The sequence below is a fragment of the Nycticebus coucang genome, chromosome 15 (genome assembly GCF_027406575.1).
Source record: "Nycticebus coucang isolate mNycCou1 chromosome 15, mNycCou1.pri, whole genome shotgun sequence".
In the NCBI taxonomy this organism is placed as follows: domain Eukaryota; kingdom Metazoa; phylum Chordata; class Mammalia; order Primates; family Lorisidae; genus Nycticebus; species Nycticebus coucang.
In genome coordinates this window covers 36,883,872-36,911,330 of record NC_069794.1, presented here as the reverse complement: position 1 = coordinate 36,911,330, position 27,459 = coordinate 36,883,872, and the positions used below count along the sequence as shown (strand labels likewise).

Genomic DNA, 27,459 nt, shown 5'->3' with positions numbered 1-27,459 from the left:
AGAGAGATTTAGGGTGTCTACCTGCTGGGGTTTGAGAAATCAGCAGCCTCCAGTCGTATCAGAACTGTGACTAACATCTCATACCCCAGAAGACCACGTGTTGCCCAGACAATATTCAATAACATATACAAACTGCTTTGTTTTTGGTTCTGTATTTTTTTCTTTTTTTTTTTTTGTTTCGTTGTATTTTTTGTTTCTTTATTTTGACGTTGCTGATGTTCTTTTGTTTTTTTAATTTCAATCTTTTCCACACAGATCCCTTTTTCTTTCTCAGTTTTCCTAGTTTAATTATAATTTCCCATTGCTGCCTTTTTTAATAACTTCAACTTCATTTTTGCTAGTGTTTCTACCGATATAATTTGGTTTTTCACCCAATTTTATCCCCGTAAAGTTTTCTGTTTGCTTCTTTTGGTTTGATTTATAGCATTTTTGTCTTTCCTCTCTACTTGGTGGAGGTGGGGTACTGTGTCTGATCAGGTTAGCAAAGAGCTGCTGACCTCAAGGGAACCACCCCACTGGGCACCCCCAGAAGGTGGGGTTTTTTAAGGTTGTGTCAAAGTACCCTACTGTACACCTATATTGCCCTGCCTCCCTCTTTCTGTGCCTCTCTTCTTTTTGTCAATATTCCTTATACCCACCCCCTCTCCTTTCTCTATCTTTCTTTTTTTTCTTATCACTCGGTCCTCCTTTCTTTCATCCCCTTTTTTTGCTCTTCAACCTTCTCACACTTCTGGTCCTGTAACCCTTAGTCCACAGGCACAAGAACTTAAAGAGCAAGAGGAAGTGAAAGGAAAATTAGGGCAAGGAAACTGATAAAAGAAACCACTTATGAGGAAGAATCAGCAGAAAACTCCAGGCAACATGCAGAACCAGTCTAGAACAACACCACCAAGGGACCATGAGGTAGCTACTGCAGATGATTCCACCAGTATAGAAATGTTAGGAATGACAGAAAGGGAATTTAGAATACACATGTTGAAAACAATGAAAGAAATGATGGAAACAATGAAGGAAATTGCTAATAAAGTGGAAAATAACCAAAAGGAAATCCAAAAACAGAATCAAATAAGAGATGAACGATATGAAGAATATAAAAAGGATATAGCAGACCTGAAGGAACTGAAACAGTCAATTAGGGAACTTAAAGATACAATGGAAAGTATCAGCAACAGGTTAGACCATGCAGAAGAAAGAATTTCAGAGGTAGAAGACAAAGTTCTTGAGATAACTCAGACAGTAAAAGAGGCAGAAAAGAAGAGAGAGAAAGCAGAACGTTCACTGTCAGAATTATGGGACTTTATGAAGCGTTCCAACATACGAGTTATAGGAATTCCAGAAGGGGAAGAAGAATGCCCCAGAGGAATGGAAGCCATACTAGAGAATATTATAAAAGAAAATTTCCCAAATATCACCAAAGATTCTGACACACTGCTTTCAGAGGGATATCGGACCCCGGGTCGCCTCAACTCTAACGGAGCTTCTCCAAGACACATTGTGATGAACCGGTCCAAAGTCAAGACAAAAGAAAAGATTCTGCAAGCTGCCAGGAGTAAGCGCCAGTTGACCTACAGGGGCAAATCCATCAGAGTTACCGCAGACTTCTCTAATGAAACTTTCCAAGCAAGAAGACAATGGTCATCTACCTTTAATCTACTTAAACAGAACAATTTTCAGCCCAGAATTCTGTACCCTGCTAAGCTAAGCTTCAAAATTGACGGAGAAATCAAATCATTTACAGATATACAAACATTGAGGAAATTCGCCACAAGACCAGCTCTACAGGAAATACTTCAACCTGTTCTGCACACTGACCACCACAATGGATCAGCAGCAAAGTAAGAACTCAGAAATCAAAGGACAGAACCTTACCTCCACACTGATGCAAAAGACAAAACTAAGCAATGGACTCTCACAAAATAAGACAAATAGAGTATTACCACACTTATCAATTATCTCAATAAATGTTAATGGCTTGAATTCCCCACTGAAGAGACACAGATTGGCTGACTGGATTAAAAAACACAAGCCATCCATTTGCTGTCTGCAAGAAACACACCTGGCTTCAAAAGACAAATTAAAGCTCCGAGTCAAGGGTTGGAAGACAATTTTTCAGGCAAATGGAATTCAGAAGAAAAGAGGAGTTGCAATCTTATTTTCAGATACATGTGGATTTAAAGCAACTAAAGTCAAAAAAGACAAAGATGGTCACTTTATATTGGTCAAGGGAAAAATACAACAAGAAGACATTTCAATTCTAAATATTTATGCACCCAATTTAAATGCTCCCAGATTCTTGAAGCAGACCTTACTCAGTCTGAGCAATATGATATCTGATAATACCATCATAACAGGGGACTTTAACACACCTCTTACAGAGCTGGACAGATCCTCTAAACAGAAATTGAACAAAGATGTAAGAGATTTAAATGAGACCCTAGAACAACTATGCTTGATAGACGCATATAGAACACTCCACCCCAAAGATAAAGAATATACATTCTTCTCATCACCCCATGGAACATTCTCCAAAACTGATCATATCCTGGGACACAAAACAAATACCAACAGAATCAAAAGAATTGAAATTTTACCTTGTATCTTTTCAGACCATAAGGCACTAAAGGTGGAACTCAACTCTAACAAAAATGCTCAAGCCCACCCAAAGGCATGGAAATTAAACAGTCTTCTGTTGAATAACAGATGGGTGAAGGAAGAAATAAAACAGGAAATCATTAACTTCCTTGAGCATAACAACAATGAAGACACAAGCTACCAAAACCTGTGGGATACTGCAAAAGCAGTTTTGAGAGGAAAATTCATCGCTTTAGATGCCTACATTCGAAAAACAGAAAGAGAGCACATCAACAATCTCACAAGAGATCTTATGGAATTGGAAAAAGAAGAACAATCTAAGCCTAAACTCAGTAGAAGAAAAGAAATATCCAAAATCAAATCAGAGATCAATGAAATTGAAAATAAAAGAATCATTCAGAAAATTAATGAAACAAGGAGTTGGTTTTTTGAAAAAATAAATAAAATAGATAAACCATTGGCCAGACTAACGAGAAATAGAAAAGTAAAATCTCTAATAACCTCAATCAGAAACGATAAAGGGGAAATAACAACTGATTCCACAGAGATAGAAGAGATCATCTCTGAATACTACCAGAAACTCTATGCCCAGAAATTTGAAAATGTGAAGAAAATGGATCAATATTTGGAATCACACCCTCTCCCTAGACTTAGCCAGGATGAAATAGACCTTCTGAACAGACCAATTTCAAGCACTGAGATCAAAGAAACAATAAAAAAGCTTCCAACCAAAAAATGCCCTGGTCCAGATGGCTTCACTCCAGAATTCTATCAAACCTTCAAGGAAGAGCTTATTCCTGTACTGCAGAAATTATTCCAAAAAACTGAGGAAGAAGGAATCTTCCCCAACACATTCTATGAAGCAAACATCACCCTGATACCAAAACCAGGAAAAGACCCAAACAAAAAGGAGAATTTCAGACCAATCTCACTCATGAACATAGACGCAAAAATTCTCAACAAAATCCTAGCCAATAGATTACAGCTTATCATCAAAAAAGTCATTCATCATGATCAAGTAGGCTTCATCCCAGGGATGCAAGGCTGGTTTAACATACGCAGGTCTATAAACGTTATCCACCATACTAACAGAGGCAAAAATAAGGATCACATGATCCTCTCAATAGATGCAGAAAAAGCATTTGATAAAATCCAGCATCCTTCTCTAATTAGAACACTGAAGAGTATAGGCATAGGTGGCACATTTCTAAAACTGATTGAAGCTATCTATGACAAACCCACAGCCAATATTTTACTGAATGGAGTAAAACTGAAAGCTTTTCCTCTTAGAACTGGAACCAGACAAGGTTGTCCGCTGTCACCTTTACTATTCAACGTAGTGCTGGAAGTTCTAGCCAATATAATTAGGCAAGACAAGGAAATAAAGGGAATCCAAATGGGAGCAGAGGAGGTCAAACTCTCCCTCTTTGCTGACGACATGATCTTATACTTAGAGAACCCCAAAGACTCAACCACAAGACTCCTAGAAGTCATCAAAAAATACAGTAATGTTTCAGGATATAAAATCAATGTCCACAAGTCAGTAGCCTTTGTATACACCAATAACAGTCAAGATGAGAAGCTAATTAAGGACACAACTCCCTTCACCATAGTTTCAAAGAAAATGAAATACATAGGAATATACCTAACGAAGGAGGTGAAGGACCTCTATAAAGAAAACTATGAAATCCTCAGAAAGGAAATAGCAGAGGATATTAACAAATGGAAGAACATACCATGCTCATGGATGGGAAGAATCAACATTGTTAAAATGTCTATACTTCCCAAAGCTATCTACCTATTCAAGGCCATTCCTATCAAGGTACCTACATCGTATTTTCAAGATTTGGAAAAAATGATTCTGCGTTTTGTATGGAACCAGAAAAAACCCCGTATAGCTAAGGCAGTTCTTAGTAACAAAAATAAAGCTGGGGGCATCAGCATACCAGATTTTAGTCTGTACTACAAAGCCATAGTGGTCAAGACAGCATGGTACTGGCACAAAAACAGAGACATAGACACTTGGAATCGAATTGAACACCAAGAAATGAAACTAACATCTTACAACCACCTAATCTTTGATAAACCAAACAAGAACTTACCTCGGGGGAAAGACTCCCTATTCAATAAATGGTGTTGGGAGAACTGGATGTCTACATGTAAAAGAGTGAAACTGGACCCACACCTTTCCCCACTCACAAAAATTGATTCAAGATGGATAAAGGACTTCAATTTAAGGCATGAAACAATAAAAATCCTCAAAGAAAGCATAGGAAAAACACTGGAAGATACTGGCCTGGGGGAAGACTTCATGAAGAAGACTACCAGGGCAATTGCAACAACAACAAAAATAAACAAATGGGACTTCATTAAACTGAAAAGCTTCTGTACAGCTAAGGAGACAAGAACCAAAGCAAAGAGACAACCTACACAATGGGAAAGGATATTTGCGTATTTTCAATCAGACAAAAGCTTGATAACTAGGATCTATAGAGAACTCAAATTAATCCACATGAGAAAAGCCAACAATCCCATATATCAATGGGCAAGAGACATGAATAGAATTTTCTCTAAAGATGACAGACGAATGGCTAACACATGAAAAAATGTTCATCATCTCTATATATTAGAGAAATGCAAATCAAAACAACCCTGAGATATCATCTAACCCCAGTGAGAATGGCCCACATCACAAAATCTCAAAACTGCAGATGCTGGCGTGGATGTGGAGAGAAGGGAACACTTTTACACTGCTGGTGGGACTGCAAACTAGTACAACCTTTCTGGAAGGAAGTATGGAGAAACCTCAAAGCACTCAACCTAGACCTCCCATTCGATCCTGCAATCCCATTACTGGGCATCTACCCAGAAGGAAAAAAATCCTTTTATCATAAGGACACTTGTACTAGACTGTTTATTGCAGCTCAATTTACCATTGCCAAAATGTGGAAACAGCCTAAATGCCCACCAACCCAGGAATGGATTAACAAGCTGTGGTATATGTATACCATGGAATACTATTCAGCTATTAAAAAAAATGGAGACTTTATATCTTTCGTATTAACCTGGATGGACGTGGAAGACATTATTCTTAGTAAAGCATCACAAAAATGGAGAAGCATGAATCCTATGTACTCAATCTTGATATGAGGACAATTAATGACAATTAAGTTTATGGGGGGGGAAGCAGAAAGAGGGATGGAGGGAGGAGGGTGGGTCACACTTTATGGGGGCAAGACATGATTGCAAGAGGGACTTTACCTAACAATTGCAATCAGTGTAACTGGCTTATTGTACCCTCAATGAATCCCCAACAATAAAAAAAAAAAAACAAAAACAAAAAACAGGAAGGAATGTTCTTAGTTTTTTTTTTTTTTTTGTAGAGACAGAGTCTCACTTTATGGCCCTCGGTAGAGTGCCATGGCCTCACACAGCTCACAGCAACCTCCAACTCCTGGGCTTAAGCGATTCTCTTGCCTCAGCCTCCTGAGGAGCTGGGACTACAGGCGCCCACCACAACGCCCAGCTATTTTTTGGTTGCAGTTTGGCCGGGGGCCGGGTTTGAACCCGCCACCCTCGGTATATGGGGCCAGCGCCTTACCGACTGAGCCACAGGGGCCGCCCCATGTTCTTAGTTTTATGACAAACACCTTCCAAGTTATATCCCTCAAAAAACTCCGTGAAATCATGCCTAACATTTGCAACTGTATGCATACAAATGTTTAAGCTCACTGTGGCATTGTATATATCCAACAGGAAAACACTGATATGTGAAAAAACTCTTCCTGCCCTCTACAAAAATTGTGGCACAGAACATTTTCACAGCCAAGTGAGAAATGTGATTCACACCTAGAATGCATCATAATTTGCATGGAGACTTCATTAACACTGCAGCTTTTTTGTGTATATAGCTATATAAAATCTCAGGCTTGCTGGTAAGAAATAAATCATAATTGAGACTGGCGATGGCAGCAAACAACTGGTTAGAGAAAATTACTTCTATTTTACTGATGACAATTTCTATTAATAGTGCTTTATTTCCTGTGTTATCATATAAATACATTCATTCATAAAAGTTTCTAGTAGGTGACAACCAGTATCACTGTTACACAAAAGCTCTTGATGGATGTTTTAGGTACATGTCATAACCACTACCACCACCATCACCCAACAACATATGCCAAAGTACTTTAAAACTTCAAAAATGGAGCTGGGTGGAGCAAAAAGTAGGGAGGAGAGAGGAAAGCATAAAATATAAGCATATTCAAGGCATATATCTTCAAAAGCCTTACAGGGATCCTGGAAAATTTTGGACTTTTAAGTCAACTTCAATGTTCAGTTCCCAGATATTGCTCCCCAAGTCTCTCCCTGTCCTGTTCTGGTCTACACATAATTTCCAGATTTCTGTTTGAGAATGAAAACAGCTGAGTATGACTTGGAAACAGTCACTCTCCTCTGGATTTGATATCAGAATATAATAGCTTTAAGCAAAAAGATTTGTAGGGAATAAAACTCTATTTTTATATTCGACTTCCTAATAATAAGTTTTCAACCTTTGCCCCAAATGATGAGAAAATTTTTTTTTTCTGGCATTACTGTGTGCAAAGAAGAGTGGCAAATTCTCTAAAAAATTTTTACAAAGTGAAGGGTAGCTGAATCTGCCACTCCAAAATATGCTATAATAGGACATAAAAATTATTATGAACTGAAGGCAATCAAAAAGAAGCAGACACCAGAAAATCTCTCTGCCCTCTCCCTTTCCATCAGGAAGGTCAAGACAATTCTTAGGTAAGGACAGCTCTCCTTATCAACCCTGAGAGGAATCTGCACAATAATCTAATTACCCCTCACTCCCCATAATTTCCTCCTCATATTTATCTTCCTGTAATTTGCTGTTCCTAAAAGCTCAGAGTGCTTTTCCTTTGGTCATTTCTCTAAACAATCACGGTTCTTTTGTTAAGATGCTATGTAAGTCCAACTCTACCCACCGCTCCGGGTAACTCTGGGTACTCCCATGTGTACGCAGATGCACGTGTTAATGAACTTCCATTCATTCTTTCTTGTTAATCTGTCTTTTATTGATTTACAGGGCCAGACGTTAGTCTTAAAATGGGTAGGAGGAAAAGAGATTTTCCTGCCTCTACAATTATTACTGGACAAAGGAAGGCAATGGTGAAGGGAAGAAGAAAGGCTGATGTGTGAAACAGAATGAAATTCACATAGCTGAGCCCCAAAGGCTTCATCCATCTTCAAGTCAGCAAATATTTTGTCTGGCCTGGCTTCTTACCTTTGATTAATTCAGTATTAAATAAGTTGTACAATGATCTGATATTCTTTATTGGGGTGCTTAGAGATCCTGCAAGATGCTTCCATTGCTATTCCTTAATCCCGTGGAGTTAGCAGGTGGTCACAGCAAACCTGGCTCCATCCTAACACCTGTCATTAATCCTGGGCGTTCTCATCTCCTCCCTTGATACCCACATTGTCATCACACTTTCTTTAAATTCCAGCAGATTTTGTTTGCCTTGAACAGACATTCTTTTCCACATATTTCTTCATCTCCAGAGGAAATACTGCCACATGAATGAGGCCATCGGATAGTACGCTACCTTTCATATCAGCATTATGCAAAGAAAGATTCTACTTAAAATCTTAAACCATTTTTATTCCATAAAAAACACTGATTTGGCAGCTCAACCACAGCCACGGACCTACACAATCCACCTGCTGTCATCATTACCTCTGCACATCTTAACAGTTTAAGATCGAGCCTCTTCATCTTTTACTGCACTTTATTTGCTTATTTGATGAACTTTTTTTTTAACTGATTAGAGTATTTGCTAAGCCAACTACACAAGATCACCATTCCCTAATTGTCACCTGCAGTGTTTTCAGATCTCACTCAAGCCAGAGAGCCAAACTATCCCCGAACTTGACATCTAATCCTATAAATTATCCCCAACTTCTGTTTGCAGACAGCAACTATCACTTTCCCTTCTGTCACTGCTAGCATGAGTATTTAAATTTTCTGAATTTTCAGAGGTGATATTTCACAAAGAAATAACAGTTATTTATCACTTCACTAGAAGTAGATGCTGGGTGATTCATGGGGCTTGCTCCCTAGCTAGGTGATTTATTTCCACATACCAGTCTATATTTATTCCCAGTATTTACCAAAGGAAGATTCAAGGTAGCATATATCATAGAAATTTTAGCTAAGTCATGACCGAATAAAGTACAGGTATTAAATCCACGTATGTGCCTAACTACAGTCAATTTAGAAATGTCTCCAGTTCTTTGTAGAATGCTTCGATCCATAAAGGAAGCAATAGCTCAACTCTGCTTTTCCTACTAATTTGAGGTCTTTACTCAAAAGCCTTCTTCTCGGGGATGAACTTTCTGACAGCGTTCTTCCTTCCCTCATATTTTCTCTCTTCTATCCGCTCTCAGGCTGCTCTTAAATAGAGTTGATAACTACTCTCTCAAAACACTGGACTACAAATATATCTCCTTAAAGCATTATCCACATTGGATCATATACTATATGTGTATTTGTGTGCTACCACATAAAATGTATGTGTGTGTGAGATGTTACGTACACACACACACACATAAATTTTCCCTACAAGACAGCCCCTTCAGGACTGAAATCATGTTTTATTTATCTTTCCAGTCTAGTGCTTTTACAGAGCCTGGGACTGTAAATAAATGTTGCCGAATAAATAAAAGTTGAATTTTCTCAAGGCTAGTAGGAAAAATAATTTTTGTTTTTCATGGGTTACTTCTCTGGAGATAAAAGCAGTTTAAACTTACTAACCAAATAACATGTTATGAATTATGCAGGAACAAGTCGTCATTACTCCAATACCTCAAAAGGAAAAGTAAAGAAAACGTGTTCTTTACTCACTGTTGCACATGGGGCCATTGAGAACTAAGTTGTAGAAGCTGGATCACGAAACTGACAATTTTGTACTTTATCCATTAGCTCGGGTTGCTCATTTGAGCATTTCACATTCTCTAGAGGTAATGAAGTTTCTTTAGTACAATATGCCTTGTAATGAGAAGGAATATAAATTCCATGCAGTCAAGAATGAACCTGATTTCTTTCTTTCCTTTTATGTAATGACCATCAGCGTTATTATTCCCTTAGCTTTCCCAGTTTGCCAGGAGATAATACGCTTTAGCAATTGTGAGAGAGCAGGAATGATGCCCCAGCTTTAGGCAGTGTGTAAGCAAAGGACTGCATCCTCCGTGCTCCATTTCCCCTCTGTGAAAAAGAAAAGCATAATATTTGACAACATCGCCAAGCTATTGTGAGGGTTAATTAGATTTAAAGGGGAAAGGGAGGCAGGCTGATTAGGCACTATTCAAATTCAAAGTGTCATTATTTTGTGTCTAAAAATAATCCTGATGTAGGAATAAAATTAATTTGGAAGCTCCATCTTTGGTAATCATCTTCCCATACTTAAAAAAAAGCCATAATTTTTAATCAAAATCCCATTCTCAGCACAATTCAATGAAGTAAAATGAAGATCTATGAATTTTTATTTGTCTTTGAAAAAATACAGCCACAGTTCCATCTCTTTCTTTTCCGTTCTTTCTTTTTTAAATGATACATTATGTGTTGAAATTTTATTTTATGAAATGGAGTAGTGTAAATAAAATATATTTTGAATCTACATTAATTTATTTTTTGTTTCACATGAAGCCCTTGTGAAACATATCAGTTGCATCTCTAAGATTCAATAATCAATGTTCTGTGGTTGAAATAGCATTTCAGGTTGTTTTTGCTAAGTTCCATCTATAGTTTTGTTCAAGAACTAGTCAGTTAAAGAAGATCTTAGTATTCTCTGAATTTAAAAAAAAATCCTGGATATTTAAGGCTAAGGCCAGTAAAACATCATTGAAATAGTAATCATCGAAGTTAATAGGTAAATTAATTATAAAAATCTTCATGTGAAGTTGAAGCTGGTACCTGAGAAAAATCTGGTCAATATCTTGGAAAAAAGGAAAACCTTTTTCAAAAAGGTGAGAGTTGCTAATCCTGAGAAATTAGATCATTTCTGGTAGGAAAAAATGTTGTATTCAAAAGAGTTTCTGGTGAGTGAAGACTTTGGGTTGCAAGGGAACTCTAGTAATATGTTTTGGAACTTTGCAGAGGAAAGGGGCACTGAATAGTCCAGTTCAGAGAAACATACTTTCTGTAGAGCAGGATTGTCTTGATTTTAATGCCGCACTCTATTAGCGCTTCCCATAAGATTTACAATACTCACAATTTAGACTGAATACTCACCAAGCAAACTTTTGATTATTCATTCGATTTCCTCGGACCCTTGATACTGGGGATGGATGTACCCTGTGGACAGATGAGAGTAAATGCATATTGAGAAAGCACATCCCCAATTACAAATGAAAAACAATGGCAGTTTTTATAAATATTCTCTTTCAGATTTGCTTAAATCTCCAAGAACTTTATCACCTCATAGCAAGTAATGCAATTAAATTCCCATACATGTAAATCTCCAGGGTTTTCTTCTTCTTCTTTTTTTTTTTTCTCTTAACTACGTTCAAGATGCCAAGAGTTTGTTACAGTGGTCACTCTGCAGGCACCCAGAAGCAGGATGACCGGTTTTCACCGACTGGTACACTCATTCAGTCCAACAAAAAGTTGCCGAGTACCCAACCCTTGCTGGGTATAAGAGGGGGTGAAAGGCGTGTAAGGTGTGGTGCCCTGGCCTCAAGGAGTCTTCTTTTGTGCTTGCTCCCACCACGAGGCGGGGTTTACAAAGAAACAATCTAAATGCTGGCTACTTCTGTCAACTTTCAGATTTAAAACCTTAGAGACCAAGACAAATTTATCCAAGTGTCCAGGGACAGAATCTGTGGGAATGGGTGGGGCAGGCTGGGATGGTGAACAGGTATTTCTGAGAGAAAACCACGCTGTACAGCTGAGCTCTGTGGAAGGCAAAGGTCACTTCAAAACTCTGACCAGATAAAGGGAAGTGAAGAACATATTGCTTTACTTCAGAAATAGAATGAAAGCTTCCAGGAACTGCTCGTCGCTTCCCATCAGAAGCTGGTCCTAAACCTCCATCTCTCTGTGGGTCACTACCTGGCAGAACAACACGCCCTCCTTCCGGTTTCCTTGCAGCCACGCTCCTGTTTTGGTCTCTCTCTCTTTACCAGGCTTTGTGAGACCTGGGCAGTCTTTAAACTTCTGTCACCTTCACTGTTTATACTTCATACGTTACCCTTATTTGCAAGAAGAGAAATAAAGAAAATAGGGGTTTAAAACTGGTCTTAAAGTCCCATTAGAACTAACAGGTCCAGGGTTCATTAGAACTTCCGGTCTCCATAGTTACTCAGCCGGTGAAAATCATTCCACAACAGATGATCCAGGTCCAGCCCTGCCCAAGGCCAACTGCCATCTTTCCCTAAACCCCAGAGCCAGACTGCACTTTGCACCAGGAAGGCTTATTTCTTCCAGCATCCCTTATTAACATTCTTTTCCTCACAGCGCTTCTCAATGGCTGCTGCAGCTGAGCTGCTCAGCACAGATTTTCCGCTCCGCATGGGGGAGGGGGTGTTAATTATGCAGAAAGATGGAGAGCGTCCAGACAGCCCCTCTGGTGAACTGTCTCATTCAAGCACAGCCCACTTCCTGCTGTTTTGCAGCTACAAGGATCACCTGTTGGTCTTGGCATCCTGCCAGACTGGGGCCTAGCGGAAATGACAGACTCAGCTAGAAAGGAGGACTAGCTCATATTCCAGTGCCCCAAATTGAACAGAGAGGAAAAAAATGCAGTGAAGATGCATGAGAATTATACAGAAGGTAGCAAGACTAATTTTTCCCGCTTTTTCTCCTTTTTTTTTTCTGTCTGCTTGAAATACAGTCCTCAAAATGGACATTTGAGCTAAAAAATGTTTCCCCAGTTGAAGCCCCCTGACCTAAGGGGAATGCAGGAAGTCTGCTGAAACTTTCACCATACCTCTCTGGGATACCCGAGTCTTAGCTGTGTAAATAAAGTTTCAAGGAGTAATCAGCCCCAAATGCTCACAGTTCTTTAATCTACTCTATATCCTTTAAACACATTTACCTTTTATTGGCCCCTACTTAACCCTAACGGTCCAAAGAAACGATTTCATAATGATAATTCCACCAGGTGAAGTTTAATGTAAGATAAATTCTCTTACTAATACTGTTTCATTCACCCATAGATTTAATTCTGTAAGTTTTTTCTACAATGGCTTAGCAGTTTTAGAAAAAGAATTCCTTAGGAAGGTCTCAGGAAAAGAATTCCTGATTGTGTGTGTATAACCAAATAATTAATTATACAGTTCCTTACATTGAAAGGGTAAATCAGGAAAGCTTTATGTTCCTTTTGAAAGGAACAGACTGATAATCTGGAGCTTACTTCACCCAATAAAGCCAACCATTATAAGGCCTGTACTTCAGCTACACCCAACGTTCCAAATTTTATTTCTTCAAAAAGGACATGTGGTATTTTTGTGAGCTCTCTCTTTAAACTGTGACTCTTTTTTGCCATCTTCTTCTGCCTTGTTTCCCCAAATAGCAGCCAGGCAGGTAGCTAAGTCAAAACCCCATAGGAGAAACCACCGCCTCATCTGCATGTCATGCATTATTCATGATCTCCTGATTCCTGCACCTGCATCCAGGCAGGAAGCTTGGAGGGAATGTTCATTATTCTTCCCTTAGCCTCACACAGGCTCCATTACTGCTAAGCCACTTTGTTCTGTAACTAAGGGTTTCAGGCCTTAGTATTAACTGCTGGATGTGGAAAAGACAAAACGCACTATGTTGAAGAAAAGGGCAATCTTGGTTGTTGTGTAACATGTACTGAATCCTACAATGTGCTCTTCTGAGACTGACGATTTATGTATGTCAGATGGAAATACTCACATTTGGTGATTTACATTACATAGAAAACAAGGGAGCTATACTGTTAAGGCCACGTGTATCAATTGTTCCATTTATATGCACTTACTCATCTGGAGCAGAGAGCATGTTTATACTTGTATCCAACACAGGGCTTAATTTAGCTTTCTTGCTAAGCATGTGAGAACTTTTTAGAAGTCTCAATTCAAAAATGACTCTTCCTTCTTTGGCTGTAAACACCAAAGAATATCACCCTCAAATCTTGTATCTTAATGACTAACACTTATAGTTAATCAAGGGAATGTGACCACTCTGTCTATATTTTTATTAACCTACGTGAATGTCACTTCCTGGTGGCTGGAGGTGGGATGTGAAACCTAAATCCCTACCATAAATTGTCAACCACTGATGAATGCTGGGGTAGGATACTGGTCTCACCTCTATAATTGGCACTGCAGAAAATGATGATAACTTAAATATAATCCCATCACCCTAAATGGAATTAAGATGAAGTAGTTAAGAATGAAAACTGTGTGACCAGCCTGCCTGGGATTCAATCCTAGATCTACCATTTACAAATGCTGTCATGTTTAGACAAAGTTACTTAACCCCATCGTGCCTCAGTTTCCTCATCTGTCCAATGGAGGCAGTAATGGTAACCCACCTCCTGTGGCTGTGAGGTTTAAATCAGTCAATAGCTATAAAATGTTCAGAACAGTGCTGAGTGTCCAGGAAGCAGTCAATACATGCTAGTTATTATCACTAGAAGTACTGATTGGATTAGAAAGGACAGGAAGATGGACCTGGAACATCCAGCTAATTCCAGGGGGTAGAGATTACAAATGTGTCCTACAGGGCTTGCAGCCTTCATACTATGCTTACACAACTTTACTAAAGGTGAAACAACAAAGAATAAGATGAACCTAAAACCACGGTTATAAGGTATGGCTTACTCTTTGGAACCTCGTTTTCCTGTTCTTTATTATAATAGAAGATCTATTTTCTGTTCACTGAATTGTACACTATTCAGTTATTCCTCATTCAAGAACAAGATGGTAATCATAGTGATGTCAACTTACTCCCATTTACTCAGCCCTTACTATATATGCCTGGCACTGTGCTAAGTAATTTAGACATTTCATCTTAATTCATCCTCATATCATTATTGTCCACATTTTATCTTTGAAAACATAGTCTTAGAAGACTTATGTAACTTGACAGGGGTGCACATCTAATGCAGAGTCAAATCATAACTTGAACAGAGGATGATATAAGATTATCACTCAACATTTTTACACGCATATATATTCCCTCCACCCTAACCCGGAAGATTAACACTAGGGGCATTAATGGGAGATTAGGCATTTATTTAAGCCCAGTTGAACATTCTATAAGTAGATGTGAAGTGGAAGTTATGGTTTTCTTGGACTGAAATTGGCACTGGACTAAATATTAAGCCTGTGGATACTTACAAGAAATAACAATCTACTTTGTTCTCATGTTGTTTATGAAAATCTCTTATATTTGAATTCATCCAATTCAAAATGACTCTTCCTTCTCTGGCTATAAACACCATAGAACCTCACCCTCAAATCTTGTATCTTATACATCAAGGGAATGTGACCACTCTGTTTTTCCACATTTTTATTAACCTACCTAGATGTCACTTCCTGGTGGTATTTCTATTTAAACACATAATGTACAGCACATATATTTTAGAAGGTAGAACTGAATTCTAGCTATATCCAATCTAGTTTGTGTCCACACCCCGCTGATGAAGTTACCCTGGTCCCTGCCATCACAAGTTTCCATGCCATTAAAGCAAATGGATAATTCTCAGCCCTCACATCTCAAATTCTCAGCAGTGATCGATGTGAAGGATCCCTCCATCCTGGAGCAGCTTTCTTCCCTCAGCATCTGTGACATTCTTCTGGTTTTCCTCATTTCTCTCTCCTTTGCCTTTTTTTTTTTTTTAACCTCCTCTTTCCTTTCTTTCCAACTCTAAATGTTGACATGGCCTTGAGGCCACTTTCCTATGACCTTTTCTCTCCCTTAATTACACTCACTCTTTAGCTCAAAGAGTCTCCAATATAGCTGCCCTCACAGCCTAACCCCCATATAATCCTGAGCATTAAATTTCTATCTCTAGCTCTTTTCTGAATACCTCCCCGCTGCCAACGGAGTATGTGTGTGGGGTTCCCTTTCATATCTCCTCAATCTCAAAAGTGGAGGCATTATTCATTCAGTTACTCAGACCTCAAACCTTGGGGTAACACTTGAATCCTTTGGTAGTCTCATGGGTCTGTTTAATACTGAGAAAAATCAGCATAAAATATAAGTATATTGAGACTTTTAAGTCATGAGATTTAAATCAATGAGATCTAGAAAATCCTTCTGATAGAACATTACTCATTTAGTAGAATTAGATATTTTATATCAAGATTATTAGAAATCATTGTGTACAAATATTTTCTATTCTTAAATACAGTTTTTCTATGTAATAATAAAATTATTAACCCATACTTTCATCTATAAATTGTGCCAATTATTCAAATTAATGTATACTTTAACAACTCAGTTTACTACGTGTGAAGAAAATAATCTAGAAATTAATTCCAGTTATTATTAAATATCAGAATTTTCCTATGATTTTCCTATGCAGAATCTTGAGAAAGGCAGTTTAAAAGTAATGTTTGGTATTGCTTCCTCCTTACACACAGTTGTATTAAACACAAGTTCTCATGATTATTCGCTCCAGACCTTATTTTAATATAAATACACTTCATGTGACCAAATGGAAATGAGTGTGATGTCAGTATTTAAGTTGTGGGCCCTTTTTATTCTCAAGTTTTTAAGCAATCTAGTGGTTAGATAACTATCAGCAATGCCATATAGTTTTTAAAAGTCTCATTACACTTATCTCTCTCTCTCTCTCTCTCTCATGAAGAGCCACCAGAGGTATTTTTGGAAAAGCAGGCTGAAGTTAAATACCATACATGATCTTTTTTTCCCTACTGTTTACTGTAATTCTTAGTCTAATTCCATAGATCCTTAAAGAGAGAGGTTAAAATGTGTTAAAAACATAGCATTTTGAAGGGAACATATAGTTCTGATAGGTAGCAACAGAATGCGGAATTTTTAAAAAGAGAGCATTTGGTGCACAATTACAATGTATTAATCAATCCGGGCCTCACCTTCCCCCAGGACCACTCGCTCCCTCTGGGGCAGTGACACTGGGTCTTCTCCTTCTTTCCTTCTCACCTGCTTTGCTCATGCTCAAGTCTTATAACCAGCTCCAAACCTCCAGTTGTAGCTACTCCAACCAGGTCCTGCCCTGTGAATAAGACAGGATTCCTGCCCGAGGGCAGCTTACGGTCTAGTTGAGATAAGCAGGCAGCAGCGAGGATAAGAGTAGGATAGAAAAATTAGAAGAAACTTCAAGTTTGATGAAAGTGAAAAGGGGGCCAGAAGGAATCCAAACTGTGAAATACCAGAGAAGGTTTCAAGGAGAGGGGACCTTTAGGTTAGATCATGAAGGATAACGACAATTTTCAGAGACAGAACTGGTTGACGGCAGGAAAGCCCTCCAAGAAGAGGAGCTACATTAGCCAAGTAAATATGCAACAGAATCGCAGGTCTGAGCTGACTACTACAGTATGGACAGAGGGGAAGCTTCTTAGACACATTTGAAACACTAGGGGGAGATAAGCTACAACATGAAGACAGGATTATAATATAGAATAATAAATAAATGTCGGAGTAAGGAGTCAGGAATTTAGACACACAGCTGTGGAACAAACTCAACCTTTCCTCTCCTGCTCAGGGCTATATATAAATCCCTTGCATCCTTTGTTCAAACATTTTTATTTATTTATTTTATTAAATCATAACTGTGTACATTAATGCAATCATGGGGTATAATGTGCTGTTTTTATATACAACTTAAAATATTTTCATTAAACTGGTTTAACACAGCCTTCACGGCATTTCTTTGTTATTGTGTTAAGACATTTATATTCTACATTTAGTAAATTTCACATGTACCCTTGTAAGATGCACTGTAGGTCCCACCAATTTCCCTCCCTCCACCCATCCACCCCAAACAACATTTATTAATTCAAATATTAACTAAGTATCTCCTTGTGCCAGGCACTGTTTGAGGGGAGAGGATACTAAATTGATTAAGACACAGTTCCTGACTCCAGGAAGCCTGCACTATAACCTGAGTTTAGACAAACAACTGGCCACCATGGTGCCAGGTGGTGACCAGCCACGTGAGCAGATGCATGGCCATGGGACATGTGAATTGAGCTTTGAAGTAGACATAGGAGTTTCTCTACGATAATAAATGAGGTCCTTTTTTAAAGATATGCATTTATGTAGTCTTTTTTTTAAATGAGGTACATTTTAAAGGATAAAATTCTCAGATGTAGAAGAGGAAAGAGGAATCCCAGACATATGAAAAGGCCCCTCAGGGTCCTTGCAAACTGAGGCTGGGCTCAGGCCTGTAACCCTGGCACTCCAGGAGGCTGAGATGGGTGACTGCTTGAGCTCAGGAGTTGGAGACCAGTCTGAGCAAGAGTGAGACCCCATCTCTACTAAAAATAAAAAAAATTAGCCAGGCATTGTGGAAGGCACCTATAGTTCCAGATACTTGGGAAGCTGAGGCAAGAGGATTGCTTGAACCCAGCAGTTAAAGGTTGCTGTGAGCTATGATAATGTGACAGCACTCTACCCAGGGTGACAGAGTGAGACTCTGTCTAAAAAAAAAAAAACCCTGTCTCAAAAAATAGACACCTAATATTTATAAATAAAAATAAAAGATATTTTCAAAAAACAGGTCATTTTTTGAGACTTTGGGAAAAAAAAATAAGTTAACTGATGACTCCATACTGAACCTCTAAGTCGAAGCATCCTATAATAGACATACTCTTATTTGACAATGTGAATGTTACTTTTTTCGCATTTTTATTATTATTGTTCAATATTTCGCTGCAGCAATCATCTGATTTCTTTTCTGAATGTATTTATCTTCATTCATTCTTTATGAGGTTTTTGTTTCTTGTCCTTAAACATTGTTGTTATTAAATTTTAAGCCTTTTTGATTCTGTGAAGGCAAAAAGTGGAAACCAAATACATGTATATGTAAAAAATAAAGTTAGATCCTTTCGTCAAAAAAAAAAAAAAAAGAAAAGAAAAAAGAAAAAACAAAACCCTGCAAACTGGTAGAGGCTGGTTTGGCAGGCCTGAAGGGGCAGAAGATTATGGGTCTTGACTACTGTGTTATGCAGTTAATGCACAGAGAGTTAGATGACAACCACCGTGGGATTTTAAGACTGGACCTTGCACAAATTTGTGTGCTAGAGAAATCACTTTGACAGCAGTGCAGAGGGTGGTGGAGGAGATGCAAGGCTCCTGAAATAAGGGCACAAAGCGGGCTCAGGATGGCCGCCACCGGAATGGTGGCTGGTGGAGGGAGGAATAAGAGGAGGATGGACACACTATCAATCCAGAGTTCTCCCAGGGACTTGGTGTAAGTCTACGTGAGGTGTTGGGTAACAGTGTTCAGGTAACACTCAGGGTTCTGACATGGCTGATCAGAGGAGTCAATATAGGAAATATAGTAAGAAGATCATGCTTTTAGATTTGAAAAAAATAACAATGAGCTTCTAACCGTCAGGTGTATATACAGATCTGGAAATTCTAAGAAGAGACTTGACGACTTGAGCATCCTTAAAAGCGATATGTAGGTGAGCCCTGCGCATCACACAGGCAGAACTTAAGTGAGAAGACCAGACGTGACACCTTCGTGGCTGACATTAAACCTTTCTTCCTGTACATGCTGGGAACATCAGAGATCCCCACTGGTTGACCGGAAGCTGGAGTTTCATCTCAATTTAGGTTAATACAGTCTCAGAAGAGATGTTCTCTACCCTTCCTTTGATGCCAGGAAAGTAAAAAACAATCTGTTTCTCCATCAGTGTTGCCTTGAGCGGTCAATCGTACCAACATTAATTCTGTCAAATAACCCAGAAACCCAGGAGTTCTCCTACACTTCTCTCCCCATATCCAGCCCACTATCCGACATGGCTGTTAATGCTGTCTGCATGCTCTTCCTTTCCACTTCCACAGTTACCTGTGCTATCCCAAACACCTACTTTTCATGTCCATTTTCGGACCCTATAGTCACAGTGATATTTTTAAAAGACAACTTTGTTCTTCTGGCTCCACCATCTCTTTAGTGGCTTTCCACTGCTCTTGAAATAGACCCCAAATCTTAACATGGCCTGAATGCCTATTACCTGGCCACTGCTCCCCTCTCCAGCTTCACTTGGCTACAATATTCCCTTCTGCTGTTTCTTGCTCTTGGCTCACTGCCTTTTCATGTGCTGGTTCTTTTATTCACAGCTCCCACCCCAATAGGTCCCAGCCTTCCCCGCCAGTTAACGCATATTTCTTTGTCAGCTCCTCAGCTCAAATACCGCTTCACTTTTCCCAACTCATGAAACCAGATCCTGTGTCTATCTTACAGACATTCATAATTTTCTGCATTTGTCCTTCATAGCATTTATCAGGCTCACAAAGATAGTGATTATTTGATAAAAAGTGGGAATTATTTCCAAATTCAATTCCCATTACAATACCAAAGTCCGTTTTCACAGATCCAGAAAGAATAGTTCTACACTTGGTATGGAATCAGAAAATACTGAAGTAGCCAAGGCAACCTCATGGAATAGTAACAAATCAGGAGGTATCATTTTTCCAGACTTCACGCTACACTACGGGGTTATGGTAATCAAAACAGCATGGTACTAGCATAACAAAAGAGACACAGACTTATGGATCAGAACCAAGAATCCAGATAGGAAACCATCACCATATTCCCATCTGATCTTGGACAAAGCAGACAAAAACACACATTGGGGAAAACAATCTCTATTCTTTGCTGGGAAAACTGGATAGCCACATGTAAAAGACTGAAATAGGACCCACACCTCTCCCCACCCACAAAAATTCTTTATGAATAGAAAGACTTAAACTTAATAATTGAAACTTTAAGAATTCTAGAAGAAAATGTTGAAAAATCTCCTATAGATAGCATAGAAATGGACTCAGGGAAGCCAAAGACGGGGAGCTGAGCTCAGGAAGAAGATAGACCAGTGCACATCATCTCTGCTGCGGCAAGCTGCGACTCCGAAAAAGAGGATCCAAAAAAACAAATTCCAGGTACAAATCCTTTCACCAAGAGGATGAGAGAGCCCTCCCCCAAGTGGGAGGCTCACTGTGGGCTCTCTGCAAGTGAGCAGGGAAAAAAAGACCTCTCATTTTACCCCAGGGCAAAACACCTCTTTCTCCAGGGAGTCGCTAAACACTGGGCCTCTTTCTCCAGGGAGCCGCTAAACACTGGGCCTCTTTCTCCAGGGAGCCGCTAAACACTGGGCCTCTTTCTCCAGGGAGTCGCTAAACACTGGGCCTCTTTCTCCAGGGAGCCGCTAAACACTGGGCCTCTTTCTCCAGGGAGCCGCTAAACACTGGGCCTCTTTCTCCAGGAAGTCGCTAAACACTGGGCCTCTTTCTCCAGGGAGCCGCTAAACACTGGGCCTCTTTCTCCAGGGAGCCGCTAAACACTGGGCCTCTTTCTCCAGGGAGGTCCCACTTGTGAGCCTAGGCAGCACCCTGCCTGGCATGAAATTGAACAAAAGTAGCAAGAGTTGGGGAGGATTCAGAGACAAAGGAAGACTCTTAACGCTGTTGGTGGGACTGCAAATGTGTACAACCTCCACCTCAAAGAATTAAAAGCAGAACTACCAGTTGATGCAGCAATCCCACTACTGGGTGTTTACCCAAAGGAAAAAAGGTTGAATGTTTATAGCAGCACAATTCACAATCACAAAGATGTAAAATCAACCTAAGCATACTTCAATACATTGGTATATTAATAAAATGTGCTATATGTATACCATGAAATACTACTCAGCCGTTAAAAAAGATGGTGACCTAGTATCATTTGTAACAACTTGAAAAGAAATGATCAAACTAAAAAGCTCCTGCACAGCCAAGAACATAGTAAGTAAAGCAAGCAGACAGCCCTTAGAATGGGAGAAGATACTTGCAGGTATTGTCTCCGACAAAGGTTTAATAACCAGAATCCACAGAGAACTCAAAAGTATAAGCAAGAAAAGAACAAGTGACCCCATCGCAGGCTGGGCAAGGGACTTGAAGAGAAACTTCTCTGAAGAAGACAGGTGCACAGCCTACAGACATATGAAAAAATGCTCATCATCTTTAATCATCAGAGAAATGCAAATCAAAACTACCTTGAGATACCATCTAACTCCAGTAAGACTAGCCCATATCACAAAATCCCAAGACCAGAGATGTTGGTATGGATGTGGAGAAAAGGGAACACTTCTACACTGCTGCTTGGAAGGCAAATTAATACATTCCTTTTGGAAAGATGTTTGGAGAACACTTAGAGATCTAAAAATAGATCTGCCATTCAATCCTATAATTCCTCTACTAGGTACATACCCAGAAGACCAAAAATCCACATCATAACAAAGATATTTGTACCAGAATGTTTATTGCAGCCCAATTCATAATTGCTGAGTCATAGAAAAAGCCCAAGTGCCCATCGATCCACAAATGGGTTAATAAATTGTGGTATATGTAAACCACGGAATATTATGCAGCCTTAAAGAAAGATGGAGACTTTACCTCTTTCATGTTTACATGGATGGAGCTGGAACATATTCTTCTTAGTAAAGTATCTCAAGAATGGAAGAAAAAGTATCCAATGTACTTAGCCCTACTATGAAACTAATTTATGGATTTCATATGAAAGCTATAACCCAGTTATAACCTAAGAATATGGGGAAGGGGGAGAGGGAGGGGAGGAAGAGGAAAGGATGGGCAGAGGGAGGGTGATTGGTGGGATTACACCTGCGGTGCATCTTACAAGGCTACATGCGAAACTTAGTAAATGTAGAATATAAATGTCTTAACACAATAACTAAGAAAATTCCAGGAAGGCTATATTAACCAGTGTGATGAAAATGTGTTAAACAGTGTATAAAACCAGTGTATGGTGCCCCCATGATCGCATTGATGTACACAGCTATGATTTAATATTAATAAAAAAAAAGAAATGAAATATTCCAAGAATGGGAAAACAAACACCATATGTACTCAGTACCAATTCTGAACTACTTGATCAACATTTGCATGCAGATATGTAAGCAAAACTCAATGGAATTCAAGTCGGTGGGAGTGAGGCAGAGGGAAAGGGTGAATTCACACCTAATGGTACATCGCATACTTTCTGGGTAAAGGGCACACTTATATCTTTGACTTAATATACACAAAGGCAAAGTACATAACCAAAACGCGTATATGCCCGTAATACTCTGACGAAAAACCAAGTAGGAATGCTTTCTCCTTAGCTCTGCAGCATATGCTCAGTATGAGGCCCCAAGTCTGGCACAAAGTAGGCACACATCAAACATTGCTCCAGAAATAAAAAGAGACGATGGGAACTCATAATAGCAGCCTAATTTTCCTGAAGATTTGTCCTTGCAATCATTTAAAAATAAAATGACATTTAAAAATTACGTAAGTCAATATGTGCATGCATATATATGTATGTAAACATACACATACATACATATATATATACATATATATACATATATATATATATATATATATATATATATTAGAAAGATGAAGTACAAAGCGGAAGGAGAGAGTGAGTGAAAGTGATGTGACCCAGAGTAAAGCCTTGTTCCTACAAGAGATGGTTCTCCAGACTTGCAGCAGCCCAGCTTGGCACCATCGACGCTTAGGAACCACCTGAGCCAGACTGCCCAGGCAGAGGCAACCATAATTCCCTCACCTCTCCAAAATTAGCGGACATTGTGGAAAACTGGTGAAATTTGAATGAGGTCTGTAGTTTTGTTAATTGTTGAACCAACAATAATTTCTTCATTTACATAATTCTACTAAGATCGTGTAAGATATTAACATTAGAAAAGTTGGGGGAAGGCCATAAGTGAACTTTCCATAGTACTTCTACAACTTTTAAATTGTAAAATTATTTCAAAATTGGCTCAGTGCCCATAGCACAGTAGTTAATGGCGCCGGCCACATACACTGAGGCTGGTGGGCTTGAACCCAGCCCATGCCACCTAAACAGTAATGACAACTGCAACAAAAAAATAGCTGGGCATTGTGGCGGGCACCACTTGGGAGGCTGAACAAATGCATAAACCCAAGAGTTTGAGGTTGCTGTGAGCTGTGATGCCACAGCACTCCACCAAGGGCGACATAGTGAGACTCTGTCTCAAAAATAGAAAAGTAAATAAAAATAAAATTATTGCAAAATAAAATGACATCTTGAGTTCCATGTCTTTGCTGAGATAAGAATATAAGCAATACAGATCTTTCAGGAACTAACTTTTCCCTGTTTTATTTAGTGATACATTTTTTTCATTCTTTTCAGCAGTTAGTTATAAATATAGTATATTTGTCTGTTTGTGTCCACCCATACATACATGCATTTTCTACATTCTCTCTCTTATCAATTCTACTACTTTTATGTTCATGGTTTTGTATGCATTAGGTATAGAATTATTACTAAAAGTTATACTGAAGAATGGCAGAAAGAAAGGAGTAAAAGAAAAATATCATGTTAGAAGGTTAATAAAAATAATGCTATCATGAGAACTTTATAGGGAAAATCTTGGTTATGTCTACAGAGCAATACAGCCTACAGTGTAACTGACATTTATCTAGGTAACAAAGAGCCCAGATTCTTGTTTTGACCTGAGATATCCTGAGAAATTGCTTCAATTTTCTCTTTATTTTGTCTGTATATACAGCCAATATGTTATTTTCTAGTGTTCAGTATATGGTGCATTAAGTTTCTAGTTCTTTATTACATGAACTGAGACGCTCTGAGTTAGTTGTTAGTACAGATTGAGTTGGAGAGATTTCATGAGTTGGCAGACATTCTGATTGGTAGCTATTCCAATAGTCTCACCGGTTACACATCTGTAACACCTTTTATTTGGCAAGCTCTGTCAAGAAAGAATAGTCAGTAGTCAAGGAATTACTTCAAATGCCTTTGCTGCCTCTGGCTGTATTAATTTTGAGATGCCTCATTTAGGCTATAAAAGAAGCAAAGTTAAAGTATGTAATATAGGCATTGTGTCTTCCCAAATTGGACCTATTACAATTTAGAATTCTTTTAAGGTGTTATAGCTCACAAAGCGGTGCCATTTTTTCTTTGAATAGGACAAAGTTTTACATCATGTGGTTGACAGGCATAATGAAAATGGCATAAACTAGATTCTAAAGATGAAAAGCTATCTCTAAAAAAATATATATATAGCTTTTAGTTCACTTCCAATACAATACTAGAAACCCCCAATCTGGCAATTAAACCTAACTATTGTCTTGAATTATTTTAAATAATGTATATAAAAGAAATGGATTTTGTGTTGTATAAACACTGGTTTGTTTTTCCTTAGGTGGACACCAGATAAATCAAAGAGAATGGTGTCCAAGAGATGATTCGTACTGAACCACAGGACAGTCTAATCCGTAAACAGCTGTAGTGGCAGTCCTCTCACTGCCAAGACTGAGGGCCAAGGCAAAGGAGCCAGGACCTGACCTACCAGTGGATACATAGATACTTTATTTCAGAACTTGGCGTCTAAAGGTAGGAGCTGCCAAACACATCAGTCAGTACCCGCAGGGCTAAAGGTACTTGGGGACACTGGCAAGGAGTTTATGAAACATCATGTGCTAGGCTACCAAGAGGACTGGACAAATAGCCATGTGCCCGCCATACAAGCATTTCCAAAATGCACCAGGACCACCACAACTGATCAACGTTCTTTATACTAATCACATTCAAATTCACTAGTCTCTCCTCTGACCCACTTCCGGCCACTGGAATTTTGCTTCCACTATTTCATGTAGCATAGGCCCGAGAGGTTTTAAGGGTTTATCCTGCAGAAACACATACTAGCTATTATTATATTCACAAAATAGTCAAATCAAAGTCATTTTGATTATTTTTGATATGAATCATTGCACATTGTTCTGGCTGCTTATGAAACACTCTACCATTGTGGTTGGAAAAAAAAAAAACAGGAAAGAATTGATTACAATGTATTAGGCACCATTATGTTCAATACACCTGCCAATCAATTTCGGTAATATTGATGAAGTCTAATACAACTTCTTGTCTTAAAAAAGACAGCAGTCCAACTGGGTGAGTATACAGTAATATATGAAAGGTTAGACAGTAATAAGGTAAGATTAAAAACACTCGGCTTTCCAAAAAGAAAAGTTGTTGCAAGGCAGTAAATAACGAAACAATGAAGAGATAATGGAAACACTAATTAAGAGGTCAGAGAAGAGAAAAATCTCTCTGGCTAATGGTGTGAGATTTGGGCCTGGTCTCCTCTAAGGGACAACTTGTGCAAGGCTGTGGAGAGGCACTCGGTGTGCAGGTGAAGAGAGAACCCCTGACAAAAACGTACAGAGGGGGCGGCGCCTGTGGCTCAGTCGGTAGGGCGCCGGCCCCATATACCGAGGGTGGCGGGTTCAAACCCGGCCCCGGCCAAACTGCAACCAAAAAATAGCCGGGCGTTGTGGCGGGCGCCTGTAGTCCCAGCTACTCAGGAGGCTGAGGCAAGAGAATCGCTTAAGCCCAGGAGTTGGAGGTTGCTGTGAGCTGTGTGTGGCCACGGCACTCTACCAAGGGCCATAAAGTGAGACTCTGTCTCTACAAAAAAAAAAAAAAAACGTACAGAGGAAGGTGAGGGGGCATGTGTCCATCTCAGCTGCAAGGGGGGGCTCCAGCATGAGGGTTAAGAAGGCTCAAAGCCTTTGATAATGGCAATAGATGTTTTGGGATCATTCTCTCTAGAAAGTAAAAGTGGGAGATCTCACTTCAGAGGGAAGATGTACAAAGCAGTGTCACAGAAGAATTCCTTGGCACTGGGACACACATGACTAGAAATGAAAAAGATTGATATCAAGATAATCTTTCCCTTCCTTCCTCCTTCTTCCTTTTTCTCTATTATTTAAGAAAACAAAGCCACAATTGTGTATGTTAGATGGAAAGAGACAACTGAAAGGGAAGCCTGAAAATGTTTCAGAAGGAAAAACAGAGACAAATCCAAGGGGTGCGGAGTGGGCAGAACCCTGCTCCAGGCCACCTGGGGTTACACACACACACACACACACACACACACACACACGGATCTCTCCGTGAACACTGTACTCAGAGTTTTACTAGACAGTGCAAACAACAGCCTGTGATAGAGGTGTCACCATTCTCACTTTGCAAATGAGAAAGGCAAGCTTAGAGAGGTCATTTACCTAATGCAAGGTCACATGCCAGGGTTGAAACTGAAGTCTAGGCCTGGCAGACTCCCACATTGCACTCTGAAACAACATCCTACTCTGTTTATTTCATGAGCAAACAAGCGACTCTGTTTTAAAGAATGTTAAGGGGAGATAAGCTAAAACAATAGAGCATGGAGCAAAATCTAGGTATAGTTCTATGTTTACCAAACAACAGTGTTGCTTGCAGTTGAGAACTATATTTATAAACAGTCATAGATTAGTCTGAGCTCTTTAAATGACCACCTGATTTGTATATTAATATACTTCTTATAATACACATATTAGTCTACACGTGATATAATTAATAATACATACATACATTTGGTCCTTGCCCTGCTTCCTAGAACAGAGCTCCTAAAACCTTTGGAATTTCTTAAGTGATTGACATGTCCTATGTTTTTTGTCACTCAGAATATGCCTCCTCCTTGGAACGTACCTTAGTTTACCATAATGAGATGACAAGTGGTGGGGCTCCTAGACAGTTTCTGGACAGGAGCTGGTCCCCAGAGACAGACTAAGAATTTTCAGCCTTACTCTTCAATTTCTGA

At 39.1% G+C, this 27,459-nt stretch overlaps 1 protein-coding gene across 6 annotated transcripts in view; it reads right to left on the bottom strand.

The window, feature by feature from the left end:
• KLF12 (KLF transcription factor 12) overlaps positions 1 to 27,459 on the bottom strand; it is a 490,726-nt gene that overhangs the window by 68,128 nt on the left and 395,139 nt on the right. For all 6 annotated transcript variants that reach the window (XM_053563730.1, XM_053563729.1, XM_053563731.1 and 3 more), the window contains one exon: positions 10,886 to 10,948. In XM_053563730.1, coding sequence (XP_053419705.1) covers positions 10,886 to 10,948 — 63 coding nt within the window. The remainder of the gene's footprint in view (positions 1 to 10,885; positions 10,949 to 27,459) is intronic.